Source organism: Atta colombica, unplaced genomic scaffold (assembly GCF_001594045.1).
Source record: "Atta colombica isolate Treedump-2 unplaced genomic scaffold, Acol1.0 scaffold2, whole genome shotgun sequence".
Taxonomy (NCBI): domain Eukaryota; kingdom Metazoa; phylum Arthropoda; class Insecta; order Hymenoptera; family Formicidae; genus Atta; species Atta colombica.
In genome coordinates this window covers 666,271-681,085 of record NW_017259293.1, presented here as the reverse complement: position 1 = coordinate 681,085, position 14,815 = coordinate 666,271, and the positions used below count along the sequence as shown (strand labels likewise).

Genomic DNA, 14,815 nt, shown 5'->3' with positions numbered 1-14,815 from the left:
TAGTGCATGTGTGCGAGCAGCGGGACCGAAAAGAACGAATCTGTGCTCCTCAGACACCGCGGTTAAAAAAATAATAATAAATATGTCATTTGGGAGCGTAAGAGCGGTGCCAAGACATTTTTTAACGGTCAAGTCGCGGACGATTCTCACGAATCCGCGATCGTAAAATCTAAAAGTGACACGCGACGTTCTGGGGGAGAAGCATTCAGTGGGCTCATGCCGACGTTGCACGTGCGCTTCCTTGACGTAACGCTCCATTGCACATAATTTTAGTGCAAAAAATCGTCATAAAGTTTGAGATGATACTTGCTTACACTCTACAGAGTCCAGTCAACATCCTCTTCTTCCCGAAAACGTATCCTGAATATCGATCAATTCTAGAACGAGAAAAAATTCTACTACTAGTTAACAAAACCTTTTTCATCAATCCGAACCCGAGTAATCGAGGGAGATTATAATAATATTATATAAAAACCGTGATTTGACGGCCCTCGAGAAAATTTTTTAAAAGTTCTCAGAGGCGAAAGTTGTGTCGGAACCTTTCATCTGATTCTCGAAGAGAACCTTTTTTCCAGTGATTACAAACAAGTAATCCGTTCTATCAAGCTAAGATCAATGGCATTAACGGATCGGATAAATCCATGGAAATGGAAGGCGCTCAGCACACCAATTGACGGTCTCTCTGATATCACACACTATCACTATCACTGAGTATAGTATGATCTTCGATCATACTACAGTATCCTTTTTCTCTTGTGTCGTCCCTTTTTAAAGACAAATAAATTTTTAGTGCGTTCTCGCAGTATTTCCGCCCTTTGTCACTGCCCGGAGGATTAATATTATAATACGCGCCCGTGTCCGCTCTATTACCGCGGAAAACTCCCAAGAATATAGAAATTCTCTGCTAATTCAGCCGCCAGCCCCGACTCAATCGCCGTATTTAGAAATTTCCTACTTCCCCATCTCTAACTCGTCTCCAAATTTTTTCGATGACTTCTTCCCATTCAGTCCTCTTCCTGTTTCACACTCAGTATCACCATTCCTGACTGAGGAACCTTCCATCTCTCCTACCGCTCCTTTAATTCTTCCCGTCCAAATTGATGGATACACTCCCATTTTTTCCCTCCTTTTCCATAACGCCAATCAGTTGAAATACATATCCTTCTTAATTCCTTCTTCCAACGATTGGGATAGTCCGCATCGAAGAATTCACCTGTCTCTTTTTGATGCCAGTACATCTCCATTCAGCCCTCATTCCCATCAATCCACTTTCCTTCTAACCTTACGAATTTCCTCAAATTTAATTCTCTCCTCCTTTTCCAAACCCTCCGCACTCGACATACATCTACCTTATGCACGCACGCACGCACGATCATCTACACATATGCGCATAAGCATATGTTAAACATAATAAACCAAGAAAGTTGTATGGTGATCTAACTTTATCTTAAAGAAAAATACAAATAACTTCCATTTTCTTTCTTTAATTATATTATTATTGTAAAATTTTGTCTTGTTTATTCACCTTCCTTGTATTCATCCCTAATCTTCCCGCGATTGACGCTCTCCTCGGTAACGTGGATTAAGTTCCATAATCGAAAAACAAACAAACGCACTGATACATCTGGCGTTAAAATACGTCCTCATGGCACACTGACCCAGTTTGTGCCCCTTAAATAAGTGCATTCGTTTTGTCCGCTCAGTGGAGCATTGACCGCGAGTGAGATTTCTCCCGACTCCTCATGAGTCCCAGAACGAAACGAATGACTTCCCGGTTTGCGTCGCTCCTTCTCTACAGCTCCCTTGTGGTCCAGAGCTTGGACGCGACCAAATCGATCAAAAATTCAGTTCCTGCTGTGTTCACTCCTTCAACTCCATGCGTGCGGAGTTTGGACGTAACAATATTATAAACAAATTTATTCATACTTATTGTTAAATAAGTTATTGTTAAATAAAAATATTGCAAATGCAAATATAAGTCCACAATGTCCAAAATATTTCATCAGGTAAACAAGGATTTTAGTTCTATATTTAGTATTTTTTTTATTGAGAAGCTAAATTACAACCACAGAATGAAAATGATAACAGATGATTTATAAGTAAAAGTTATATTTTCGGATGTCTGTAAAGAGGAGAAGAGTTCATGAACACTGAAAATCCCTAATTGCTTTGTCATTAGTCTTAGCTATATTTTTTTTATAAACTTATACTGTAATACACAGTTACAATGGTAAAAACATTTAAACGTTCACAATTTAATGTTGTATTCTTAAAGAATGGTATGTTCAACAATATCAATGTTTTATTTACAACTAGATTTATTAATAATATGTCAACAACAACTATAAATAATAAATAATACTAATCTAAATAATTATACAACATAAATTAGAATTTTATAAACTCAGTATTTCATCATTATTGTATACAATTATTATATTTAAATAACTATTTATATATATATTGAAACATATTCTCTACAAAATTAGTTTGTACCTCAATTATATAATAAATATATATGTATATAAATATAAATATAAATATATAAATATATATTGAGAGTACAAATTAGTTCGGCCCGTTTCCCTAAAGATGACTCCAGCTGTTGTAAATGGTTCATAGTGACACCTGATTTACAGAGAGGTTAAACATCTGCTAATAATATTCAGTTTATATCGCTTTGAGTTTCATACAAAAATCTTGATTTTTACTGTGTTTGAAATATCGAATTTTGTGTTAACCAAGCAGCATTTGCGGGAGATTTTGATTTTCTGCTTTAATTGGAAGAAAAGTGCGGCTGAAGCCCATCGAATGCTTGTCGAAGTTTATAGTGATACTGCTTCAACTGATAAATCATGTAGGGAATGGTTTTGACGTTTCAAGGATGGAGATTTCAGCGTTGAAGACAAGCCTCGCTCTGGACAGCCAAAAAAATTCGAAGACAAAAAATTAGAGGCACTCGAAGAAGATCAGCTCGCTCTGGACAGCCAAAAAAATTCGAAGACAAAGAATTAGAGGCACTCGAAGAAGATCAGAATCAAATGCAAGAGGAGCTTGCAGAATCAATGGGGATAACTCAACAAGCCGTTTCTGTATGATTGAGAACCATGGGAATGATTCAAAAACAAGGAAATTGGATGCCTTATGAACTGAAATCGAGAGAAGGCAATTTTTCACTTGCGAACCGTTGAAAGGCGATTTTTCACTTGCGAACAGTTGATTCAAAGACAACAGAGAAAAGGTTTTTTGCATCAGATTGTGACTGGAGATGAGAAGTGGATATTCTACGATAACCCCAAGAAGAAAAAATACTACGCTAAGCCCGGTCAATCGTGCCATCGATCTCAACATCAACACGGTCGAACATTCATAGTTCGAAGCTCATGCTCTGTATCTAGGACCAAAAGTCTTGTTTACTATGAGCTGCTGACGATTCCATTACGGGCGATCGGTATCGACTACAATTCATTCGTTTGAGCCGTGCATTGCGAGAAAAACGGCCGGAATACGAGCAAAGATATGATAAAGTTATTCTTCTTCATGACAATGCTCGGCCTCATGCTAAAGTCGTAAAAAAAATATTTGGAAACGCTCAAATGGGATGTTTTATCGCACCCGCCGTATTCTCCAGACATTGCTCCTTCTGATTACTGGTTGTTTCGAAAGATACAGCACGATTTGGCAAGTCACCGGTTCACTTCTTTCACAGAAATCGAAAATTGGCTCCAAAATTGGATCGCCTCCAAAGACGAGTCATTTTTTCGAGATGGAATTCGAAAATTGCCTGAGAGATGGGAAAAAGTAGTAGGCAGCGATGGACAATACTTTAATTGATCTGTTCATTCATTTTGTTTTGAAATAAATGCATTTTTGAACACAAAAAAACGAACTAATTCGTACTCCCAATACAATTATTATACAAGTGTAAAATTTATGAATTTATTAGTAAGGATTAAGTTTAAGTAATCTTAAAAAGTTTAAGATATAAGTTTGAAATCATAGATTTGTTCGCGTCGCATGCTTTAACATGCTCCTATTATATATTTAATCAATAAATTTCTGCGAAAAACGGATGATGTTTGAGGGCTCTAAAGCTTCAAGAATCAAAGTGAGATAATCTTGAATTGATCGATAAATATGCAATTCGCAACGCAGATTTCTTTAGATATTCTTTAAGATATCTGTGAATAAGATGGCCATCATTCTCCATAATATTTCCGCAACATGTTTATCAATAATCTGATTAATCAAATTTCACATTTCAATTAACACACAAAGTTAGTCTAAAGAAAATAAAATTAAATGTCAAAAGTTTATTTAGAAGGCTTTTATCATAAGCAGAGAGAAAAGATTAATTAACTTACCTAAGAACTTTGCCATAATTCCGAGCATTAAAATATTCTTCTGCCATTTGCACAACTGTAAAAAAAAGAAAAAGAAATTTTACTTTATGAATATAAAATGCATCATCTAACTTATTATGGATATAACTTATTCTTTTATACTTATCCTAATTTTTATGGTATCCATTTGGAATCTTAAATTTTCATGGCGCACAGAATGCACTTTTTCACTATGTTTTGGTTTTGTCATCACATTGACAGCTACCATAACTGCTACGCAAGTAGTGGCTCGCATTCTGAATTTTATAACGTTCCGAAAACCATTTATTAGGTGTACAACTTTGCTTCCACCGTTTTCCTATAGATGGCTTTAGCGGTAAGTGATGATCGAAATAAATAGATCATAGACGTCATACAATAAAACTTGGGCATCTGTCAACATAACCCCATAGAAACATTAGTCGATTTGTGTTTGCATCATAGTTATTCTCGATTGAAAATGTCAGTTTACGAGCGAAATTCTCGTCATTTGCGGGAGGTTTTAATTTTTTGCTTCAATATGAAGAAATCTGCGGCTGAGGCTCGAATGCTCTCAAATACTTATGGTGAGGCCGCTATTAGTGAAAGAATGTGTCGTGAGTGGTTTCAACGCTACAAGAACGATGATTTCGATGTCCAAGGTCATGCTCTATTTGTATTTGTATTTATGTATTTGGTGGGACCAACTCGGCGTAGTGTATTATGAACTGTTAAAACCGACTGAAACAATCACAGGCGATCGGTATCGAACGCAATTGATGCATTTGAGGCAAGCATTGAAAGATAAACGGCCGCAATACAACGAGAGACATGATAAAGTGATTTTGCAGCATGACGACGCTCGACCCTATGTTGCGAAAGTGGTCAAGACATACTTGGAAACGTTGAAATGGGAAGTCCTACCCCATTCGTCGTATTCTCCAGACGTTGCTCCCTCTGACTATCACTTGTTTCGATCAATGGCACACGGCCTAGCTGACCAGCACTTCCGGTCTTATGAAGAAGTAAAAAATTGGACGAATCATGGATAGCCTCAAAAGATGACCAGTTTTTTCGACGCGGGATTCGTACGCTACCCGAAAGATGGGAGAAAGTAGTGGCCAGCGATGGACAATACTTTGAATCATAAATGTATAACCAGTTTTTTACAATAAAGCCTCGAATTTCGGAAAAAACGGCGGAAGCAAAGTTGTACACCTAATAAATACATGATATACCAGGTGTACAAGTATGAAATGACGATTTTTTTCGAAAAAAAAACACGTTAAATTCGGAAGAATGATAAAAAGAGATTTATTCAAAGTATGCTCCATTGCTAGTTACACATTTTCCCCATCTTTCGGGCAATTTGTAGATACCACGCCAGTAAAAATCTTCCCCTTTTGCCGCGAACCATTCATCGAGCCATTTTTTCACATCTTCATACGAACCAAAGCGCTGCTCAGCAAATGCGTGACCCATCGATGCTAACAAGTGGTAATCGGAAGGAGCCAAGTCTGGTGAATAAGCCGCATGGGATAGAACTTCCCAGCTGAGTACTTCCAACGTGTCCCGAACTGGTTTTGCCGTATGTGATGGAGCATTGTCATGGAGAAAAATGACCTTGCGTTGCCTCTTTTGGTATTTTGGTCATTTTTTAAGCAGCGAATGGTTCAAATAGATATAATTATTGATAGCGTTTGGTATTAACCGTTTCGCCAGGATTCAATAATAGCTCATAATAGACCACATCCTTCTGGTCCCACCAAACACAGAGCATCGTCTTCCTGCCAAAGCGATTCGGTCTTGCGATCGATGTGGATGCCCTGGGTCTACCCATGATTTTTTGCGCTTGGGATTCTCAAAAAAAATCCACTTTTCATCCCCAGTAACGATACGATGCAAGAATGATTTTCTTCTGTATCGTTCGAGCAAAATTTCACATATGTTTTTGCGTCTCTCCATCTATCTCTTGTTCAATTCATGTAGCACCCATCTGCCGACTTCTGAATCTTTCCCATCTCTCGTAGGCGATTGGAAACAACTTGACTAATGCTCAATTGCTCTGCGAGTTGTGAATCATCTTCATCCAGCAATGCTTGCAATACCACGTCTTCGTACTTTTTGGGCGATTTTCCGTGTTCCTTGTCTGCAACATCGAAATCTCCAATTTTGAAACACTGAAACCATCATTCACACGTTTTTTACGATGGAGCGTGTTCACCATAAGCTTCTTCAAGTAATCGGTATGATTCCGCAGCAGTTTTCTTCAAATGAAAATAAAAAATTAATGCTGTCCGCGAATTAATATTCCTTATTTGATACAAATTTCGTCATATTAAACACAGCAACACAATATTATGCAAACACTTTACAATCAAATCACTTTGCGCGTTTGACACTTGTTGATGGACAATAAACTGGCGTATAATGTTAAATCTTTGTACTTCACACTGCATTGGTGCGCCATCTGTTTCTCAAATCATCATTTCATACTTGTACACCTGGTAGAAATTAATTTTTCTATAAGTAAATAATATTTATTTTTTTATATTTGTGTTATTAATCTATGAAAGGTCAGTTCGCTAATAATTATAATCTCTATTAGGTGTATACAATAAACAAAATCTTTTGCAAACACTTCGACTTTGAAAAGAAGAGAAAGTAAAAAAAAAAAGAGGAAAAAGAAATTATACAAAACAGCTAGACCCAGTATAATTTGATGTATTTTATTAATTGATAAATGAGTTTTCTCTATTTTCCTTTCTTTTATATCTAATTTATCCACTTATCTTTTAATTTTCTTTAATTATTGGGAATACAAATAAGTTTTCGCCGTTTTTTATCAAAAATTAAGCATTTATTGTGAAAAAACGGTATAATGTTTTTCAAAGTTTTATATAATGTTATTCAAAGTAATGGCCATCGCTAGCTACTTTTTCCCATCACTTTGGCAGCATGTGGATACCGCGTCAGAAAAACGCTTCATCTTTTGAGGCTAACCAATCATCGATATAATTTTTGATATTTTCATATTATGTGAAGTACTGCTCAGACCATGCGTCATCGATCGGAATAAGTGGTAGTCGGAAGAAGCAATGTCTGGAGAATACGGCGGATGGGGTAAAACTTCCCATTTGAGTGTTTCTAAGTAGGTTTTGACCGGCGCCGCAACATGTAGTCGAGCATTATCATGCAGGAGAATAATTTTGTCATGCCTGGAGTAGTAGTGGGCGCGTTTTTCCTTGAGTGCTCGGCTCAATCTCATCAATTGTATTTGGTAAAGAGCCCCAGTAATGATCTCGTTCGGTTTGAGCAACACGACACCAAGCTGTTCCCACCAAATACGCAACATGAGTTTTTTTCCATGAATATTCGGCTTGGCTGTTGATGTTGAAACATGGCCAGGTGGTCCCCAAATTTCCTCTTCTTTGGATTATTATAGTGGATCCATTTTTCATCACCAGTGACTATATGATGCAAAAAACCCTTTCGTTTATACCTGGCAAGCAGCATTTCACATGTGAAAAATCGGCGTTCAACTTTTCTCGGCTCAGTTCATATGGAACTCAATTCCCTTGTTTTTGAATCATTCCCAATGATTTCAAACGATATGAAATTGTTTGTTGAGTAATACAAGTTCCTAATGTAAGTGCAAGTTCCTTTTGCGTTTGGCACGAATCTTCATCCAATAATGCTTCCAATTCCACGTACACTTTCGGCCTTCCGTTTCGTTCTTTGTTTTCGATGTCAAATTCACCATTCTTAAACTTTTGAAACCACTCACGACAACTTCTCTCACTTAAGGCAGCATCATCATATGCTTCTACAAGCAATCTATGAGCCTCAGCTGCAGATTTCTTCAAATTGAAGAAATAAATCAAAAGTTCCCGCAAATGACGCTTATTCGGCTCAAAACTCAACATTTTCGTACAAAAAAAAATATATTGATGCTGATACAAAATCGCTAATATTTCAAGGTTATGGTGTTGCAGGATATCCAATCTTACGATATGTCGTTTTATTGTCAAACAATTTTAACTATAATTTATTAGTAGCGCCGTCTTTTGCAAACGGCGGAAACTTATTTGTACTCCCAATAATTTTCTATGACAATTGGAATATACTTATTTTAAGTATTATTTTATAATTTCAGTTTTTTAGTTACTATATTTTATTATCTTTAATTGCAAAAAAGGATTCAAATTCATAATCAAGTTTTTTCTAGACGATTTTATTCATTTTATATAATATGTCCTTCATTTTTAAATTATTTAAATTATTTTAAATTATTTATAAATTGTATCCTTTTGTCTTACATGTATATATGTACACACACACGCACACATATACATATGCATGTATGCATAAATGTGCAAAATATACGTGGAAACTCTTGTTTTCATTTTTCTTTGTTTATTGTTAGTATAAAATGCTGTGAAAAAATATTAATAACCAAACTTACTAATGCGTCCAGAACTGTTCATTACATGATATAAATCTGTCAGAATCGGTTTATCGCTATACGTACTTGGTTCGTATTTTCCCAAATTTGAAACTGAAGTATTATGGCGAATTAATAATTCATACACGACTCATTCCTTGATTATATGCCTCGCATTTTTGACTTTCTTGCTTGTGCACTATCTGTGTACTATCTATTATTAATTTATAATTATAATAACAATAATAATTATTATTGTATAATAACTATTATTGTTTCAAGTTCAACAATAATTATCAGCACGTAGTTTGTAGAACTTAAAATTATATTTTTTAAATTCACATAAAAATATTATGATAGGCAGCAAGATCCATGTATTTTGATTATGAAAAATTCTACTACAATAATTATTATGAAATATGTATGTCGTAAGTTTGATGTAAGTTTAATATTGTTAAATAGTTAATAATATTTAACTATTTTAATTTAAAAAAGAGAAATTATTTATACAGAGGAAAAAGATTAACTATAATTAAAAAGTGTAATTATATATAACAAAAATTGCGCATCCATAATCTTCGCAATACATAATCTTACTCGCCGAAGCAAATTTTCCAATATTGTGTATCATTTCTAGTGTTATAGTCGCGAAAACTTCTATAATTTTACCATTTAATTGCCTATGATTTTGTATAAGCGGTGATAAATATAATTTTTAATATGTCCTCAAAGAAAGAAATCTAATGGGGTTAAGTCGAGCGATCTCGCTGGCATATTTTGTAGTCTACTCCGACCAATCTATTTATTCGGAAAAGTTATATCCAAATATTGTCTTATATTTCTTCTCGTGCGGGTGCATCTTGTTAGAAATATGTTTCTTGTTACTTCCAACAAAACTATTTTCTAATAATATCGGTAAATTATTACGTAAATAATTTTCGTAAATTCCGCCATTTACTCTAGCAGATAACACGAATAATCCGATCTAAGAGAAAAGATACAATTATTTATAATTATTTATTTCATTTAATATAAAAGAATATGATGAAAAATAGTGAATAATATGATATTCTTCATAAACAGTGAAGAATATGATGACAAAAAGTGTACAGCACCAAATTGTAATAAATAGTACGAAAATATTGAGAGAGAGAGAGAGAGAGAGAGAGATCTTACTAAAACATTATCCACTATACTAGCTCATAGATTAATACTAAATTTACGCACGCACGCACGCACACTATTGTGCCCGCATCAGACTACGGGTTGATGATTGTGATTGTCGGTTACAATTGATGATTACGATTAACGAGTCCATCGTAGATGGGTGAAATAGAACCACAACCATTAATCATAATCGTCAACACGTAATCTCCCCTTAAGCCGGAATCAGATTACGCAAGATTGAGATTGAAGATTGAAAATTGAAATTTGACCAATAATTCAATCTCAGTCTCAATCTTCAATCTCAATCTTCATTGTATAGTCTGATTCTTTAAAAATATTTGTAAATTTACAATAGTTTTACACATGTACAATAAATTTACAAACCATATATATGATAGAAATTTGTTGTAAATTTACAAAACTGGCACACTGCGCATACATTAAAAACTTATGTTTTAACACAAAATGTTATCATAATTTCATAATGTAATTATTTAAATTTACAGCATATTTTTCATCAGTTGGATAAAAAGTTCCAACTTTTAAAAGGAAATGAGGGAGAGTGAGAGTGAGAGAGCAATGAAAAGGTGATAAAGCGAAAAAAGGAATATGAGAGTAAAAACGAATACAAGAAAGCAAGAAATCAGGAAAGCAAAAGGATGAAGAAACGGGACAATGATAAATTGAAAGAATAGGAGAAACTCGTGCGATGAGGAAATAGTAGAATCAAAAGGAGAAGATACGAGAAAATAAAAGAAGGTGGGAAAAAACGGGAGAATGTGAAAGGTGCAGCAATATCGCGGAAAAGAAAGGAAATAAAAGAGAAAGAAAGAAGAATGAGATTGATCTCTTTGACAAATATACAAGAAAATCAAAAAAAGAAAAGAAAATAGTAATTTAAAAAGAAGTATCTAATCTTTTTCGAAATTTCTTTTTTCTTCTTCCTTTTTCTTATTTTTTCCCTTTTCGCGTTCTTTTCTTTCTTCCTTCTTTCCTCGCTTACTTATTTCTAAGAATTTATTTATTAATTGAATGTAATTTTATGAAGATAATAAAGCATATTTAACTTCAAATGCATTTCATTATTATATGAAATATTAATATTTTAAATATAAATCCATGAAAACAAGAAAGAAAAGGAAAAAAGAAAGAACGTAAGAAAGAAAAAAAATAATAAAAAAGAAAAAAAAGGAATTTCTAAGAGTTAGTTACATATTTTTAAATTATTATTTTCTTTTCGTCCATTGGTTCTCCGTATACTTTTGTTCTCTCTCTCTCTCTCTCTCTCTCTCTCTCTCTCTCTCTCTCTCTCTCTCTCTCTCTCTTTCTCTCTCACGCACGCACGCACGCATGCACGTGATTAAGCTGTGTAAAAGTTTTATCTATGAGCAAACACGTTCTCCTCCGCCAGAGAAGAATCTCGGTGCATCTGATACCGCTATGACAATGGAACTGAACACAGAATTACAACGAAGACTACAACAATAAGAACGTGTTATTCGTCAACTACAAGAGCGCCCGTGCATCGGGTAGGTGCAGAACCGATAATGTATCAATACTGCCTAAAATGCTGCTAAAATCGAGCATATCATTGTAGGTTTATCAACAGTAATCAACATAGACGAAATTTTTTATCCAATCAAACGAACTTCGCGTTGAATAATCGAAATTACAACGATACACAAACATCATCCCCGGGAAAACCACAAAATCCTGATAATACGTCTCAAATTATATGTAGATATTGCAAAAAAGTAAGACATGCAATTGAAGATTGCCGCAAGCGAGCGTTTAATAATTAGGTTCATAATAGCCAAGCGCAGGGAAACGAGAAAATTCCCGCGAAAACGGGAGCGATTTCGGGAAATACAAACATATGCTCCGCTCGACAACATTCGATACGGATATCGAACAATAAATTTAATGCGCACGGAAGAACCAGCAGTCAGGTTAGAAAGCAGAGGAACAAGCAGAACTTGAATGGTTCTTTAAAATTCCTAATAGACAGCGGTTCGGGGCTAAACATCATCAAAAAAAGATTCTTAAAATCTAATGTTCTGCTAAAAAGGAATGAGATTCTAAAATTAACGGGAATCACGGCGCATCATGTATCCCCCTTAGGAATACGTAAATTTTAGGACGTACAATCACGTTTCATTTAGTGGAAGACGAATTTCCTATATCACAGGGTGGAATAATAAGTTCCTATTTCTTCAATCAATTCAAAACAAATGTAAACTATAAAAAAAATTACCTGGAATGAGAAATTAGGACCATTCGAATCTAGGAAATTCTAATTATTCTACAAGGGCAAATTTGCAATTATACATCCAAGTCGCTAACTCAGAATTAAAAGAAGGATACGTTCCTAAATTAAATCTGGCTGAAGGCATTTATTTAGGTAATGCGCTGGTCACCCTATGAGACGGAAAAGCATACTTACGGGTAATAAATATGACCAAAGAAGATTATAGTGTATTTGTACCCATTATACAAATATTCGAATTCAATGAATTAACTAATTTTTAATTTTAATTCTAAATCTATATAATTCTAATATAAATTCAAATTCTAATTCTAATTCAAAGATCAGTCCAAATACAAATTGTAATTCTAATTCAAATACAAATTCAACATCAAAATTAGAGTCAAAATCAATCTCAATCTCGAATTCTAACTCTAATTCTAATATAAATTCAAATTCAAATTCTAATTAAAAAATCGATTCAAATACAAATTGTAATTCTAATTCAAGTACAAATTCAACATTAAAATTAGGATCAATTTTAATCTCGAATTTAAACTCTATTTTTAATTCAGATCCAGATTCAAATTCAATATCGGATTCAAATTTAAATCGAAATTCTAATATTATACCAACTCCAACTTAAAGTCAAACTTAAAATCTGAATCAACTTCAAAACTCAATACAATTTTTTCAAGCTCAGAATCAAATGGAACATCTTGTGTAGAGACGAACAAAAATTCTCGGTAATAAAATAATAGAACTTATCAAACCGATCATTTGAATAATGAAGAACGTATGGCTGTTGAAAATGCAGATTGCTTTTATTTGCTAGGAGAGTCTCTCGGATTCACTAATATTCTACAACATTCTCACATTCATACAAATGATAACGTCCCAATACAAGATAATACTGATTTTCCCTCGCGCAAAGAAGAAATCGATCGTCAAGTAAAAGATTTACTTGATCAAAATATTATAAAACCAGAATCTTCATATAATACTCCAGTTTGGATTGTCCCAAAAAAGGCCCGATTCGAACGGCAACAAACGATGGAGAATGGTATTAAATTTCCGCTCGTGAAACGAAAAACCATAGGCGATGCATATTCATTTCTAAATAACGGACATTCTCGATCAATTAGGTGGTGCCAAAATACTTCTCGGTTTTCAGATTAGGCATCCGAATGACAGTCATAAAACAGCTTTTCAACTCCTCATGGCTACGAATTCGATCGAATGCCATTTGGCCTAAAAAATGCTCCAGTCACATTCCAAAGATTAATAGATAATATACTAACTGGAATGCAAGGAACGGAAATATTTGTTTATTTAGATATCGTTTTGTATGCAAGTTCATTAAGAGAACACGAAAAAAAAAAATTTCAAAAATTAATAAACAAATTGCGTGAAGCAAACCTGCAACCGGAAAAATGTGAATTCCTTCGAAAAGAAGTTACTATGTCCTACTTAGGACATGTGATAAACGGAAATAGAGTTCTATTTTTTCCGATCCGAAAAAAATAGAAGCGGTAAAAAATTTCCCAATACGCAAAAATCAAAAGAATATAAAGCAATTTCTCGGGTTAACAGGCTATTATCACAGGTTTATAAAAGATTTTTCTAACATTGCGAAACCTCTGACAAATTTATTAAAAAAGGAAGTGGAATTTAAATGGAATCAAAGAAAACAAGATTCTTTCAGTACATTAAAAAATATTATGCAATATTATGTAAAGAACCGGTTACAATTTTCCGATTTTTTTTAAATCATTCGTCGTAATAACGGATGCGTCAGAAACAGCCATAGACACTCTTAAGTCAAAGATCAATAGGAAAAGATCGACCCATAAGTTACATTTTTCGTGTATTAAACGCTGAGAAAAATTATTCCATGATCGAAAAAGAATTATTAGCAATAGTTTGCAGTAAGATATTTTCGATCTTATCTTTATAAAAGATTTATTTTAGTTACCGGCCATAAACTATTGACTTGGCTTCACAAAGCAAAAGATCCTACTTTGCGATCCTACTAGCACGTTGAAAAATTAAATTAGCTAAATACGACTATAAAATTGTTTACAAGGCCGGAAAAACAAATGTGAATGCCAAAAATTATCGAGGAATCCTATACAAATATGTATGATATAATTTTCATTTGAGGAAATCGAAGAATGTTCGGAAAACGAAGCCCATATTAGAAACACAAATCCACGACCTCTCCCATCATCACTTTGAAAAAGATCAATGATAGAGGAACCAGAGTCTGAATGTAAACCAGCAATGCAAATCCAGCAATCTCAAGGGAAAAGCGTATTCACCCGAAGAGAATTACAAGAACCACACATATTGTAGAAACAGAGATACACCAGGAATCAAAAGACAAGTTTCAAATTAAAATCTGAATGATACAAATCCCTCCCCTCCTCCCCCTCTTCCTAAGGAAGAAAATATAAATCCTGCATCAAAACTGATCCAAATATTATGGAGATAAATTCAACCATTCCACCCAACTTATTACAGATCATAGACGATTTGATGAGAGACTTAGACAACCATAACGAAATTAATAAAAATTACGATTCAGACAATACAGAC

The 14,815-nt window shown here is 34.2% G+C and overlaps 1 protein-coding gene across 4 annotated transcripts in view; it reads right to left on the bottom strand.

The window, feature by feature from the left end:
• The window catches only part of LOC108687079 (dual 3',5'-cyclic-AMP and -GMP phosphodiesterase 11), a 332,230-nt gene that overhangs the window by 228,200 nt on the left and 89,215 nt on the right, over positions 1-14,815 (bottom strand). For 3 of the 4 annotated variants that reach the window (XR_001931736.1, XR_001931737.1, XM_018192680.1), the window contains exon 2: positions 4,365-4,419. The exons of the other annotated variant lie outside the window; for it this stretch is intronic. Coding sequence is in view for 1 of the 3 variants with exons in the window: in XM_018192680.1 (XP_018048169.1) it covers positions 4,365-4,392 (28 nt within the window). In the remaining 2 variants the exon portion in view is untranslated. The remainder of the gene's footprint in view (positions 1-4,364; positions 4,420-14,815) is intronic. 4 annotated transcript variants of the gene reach the window in all.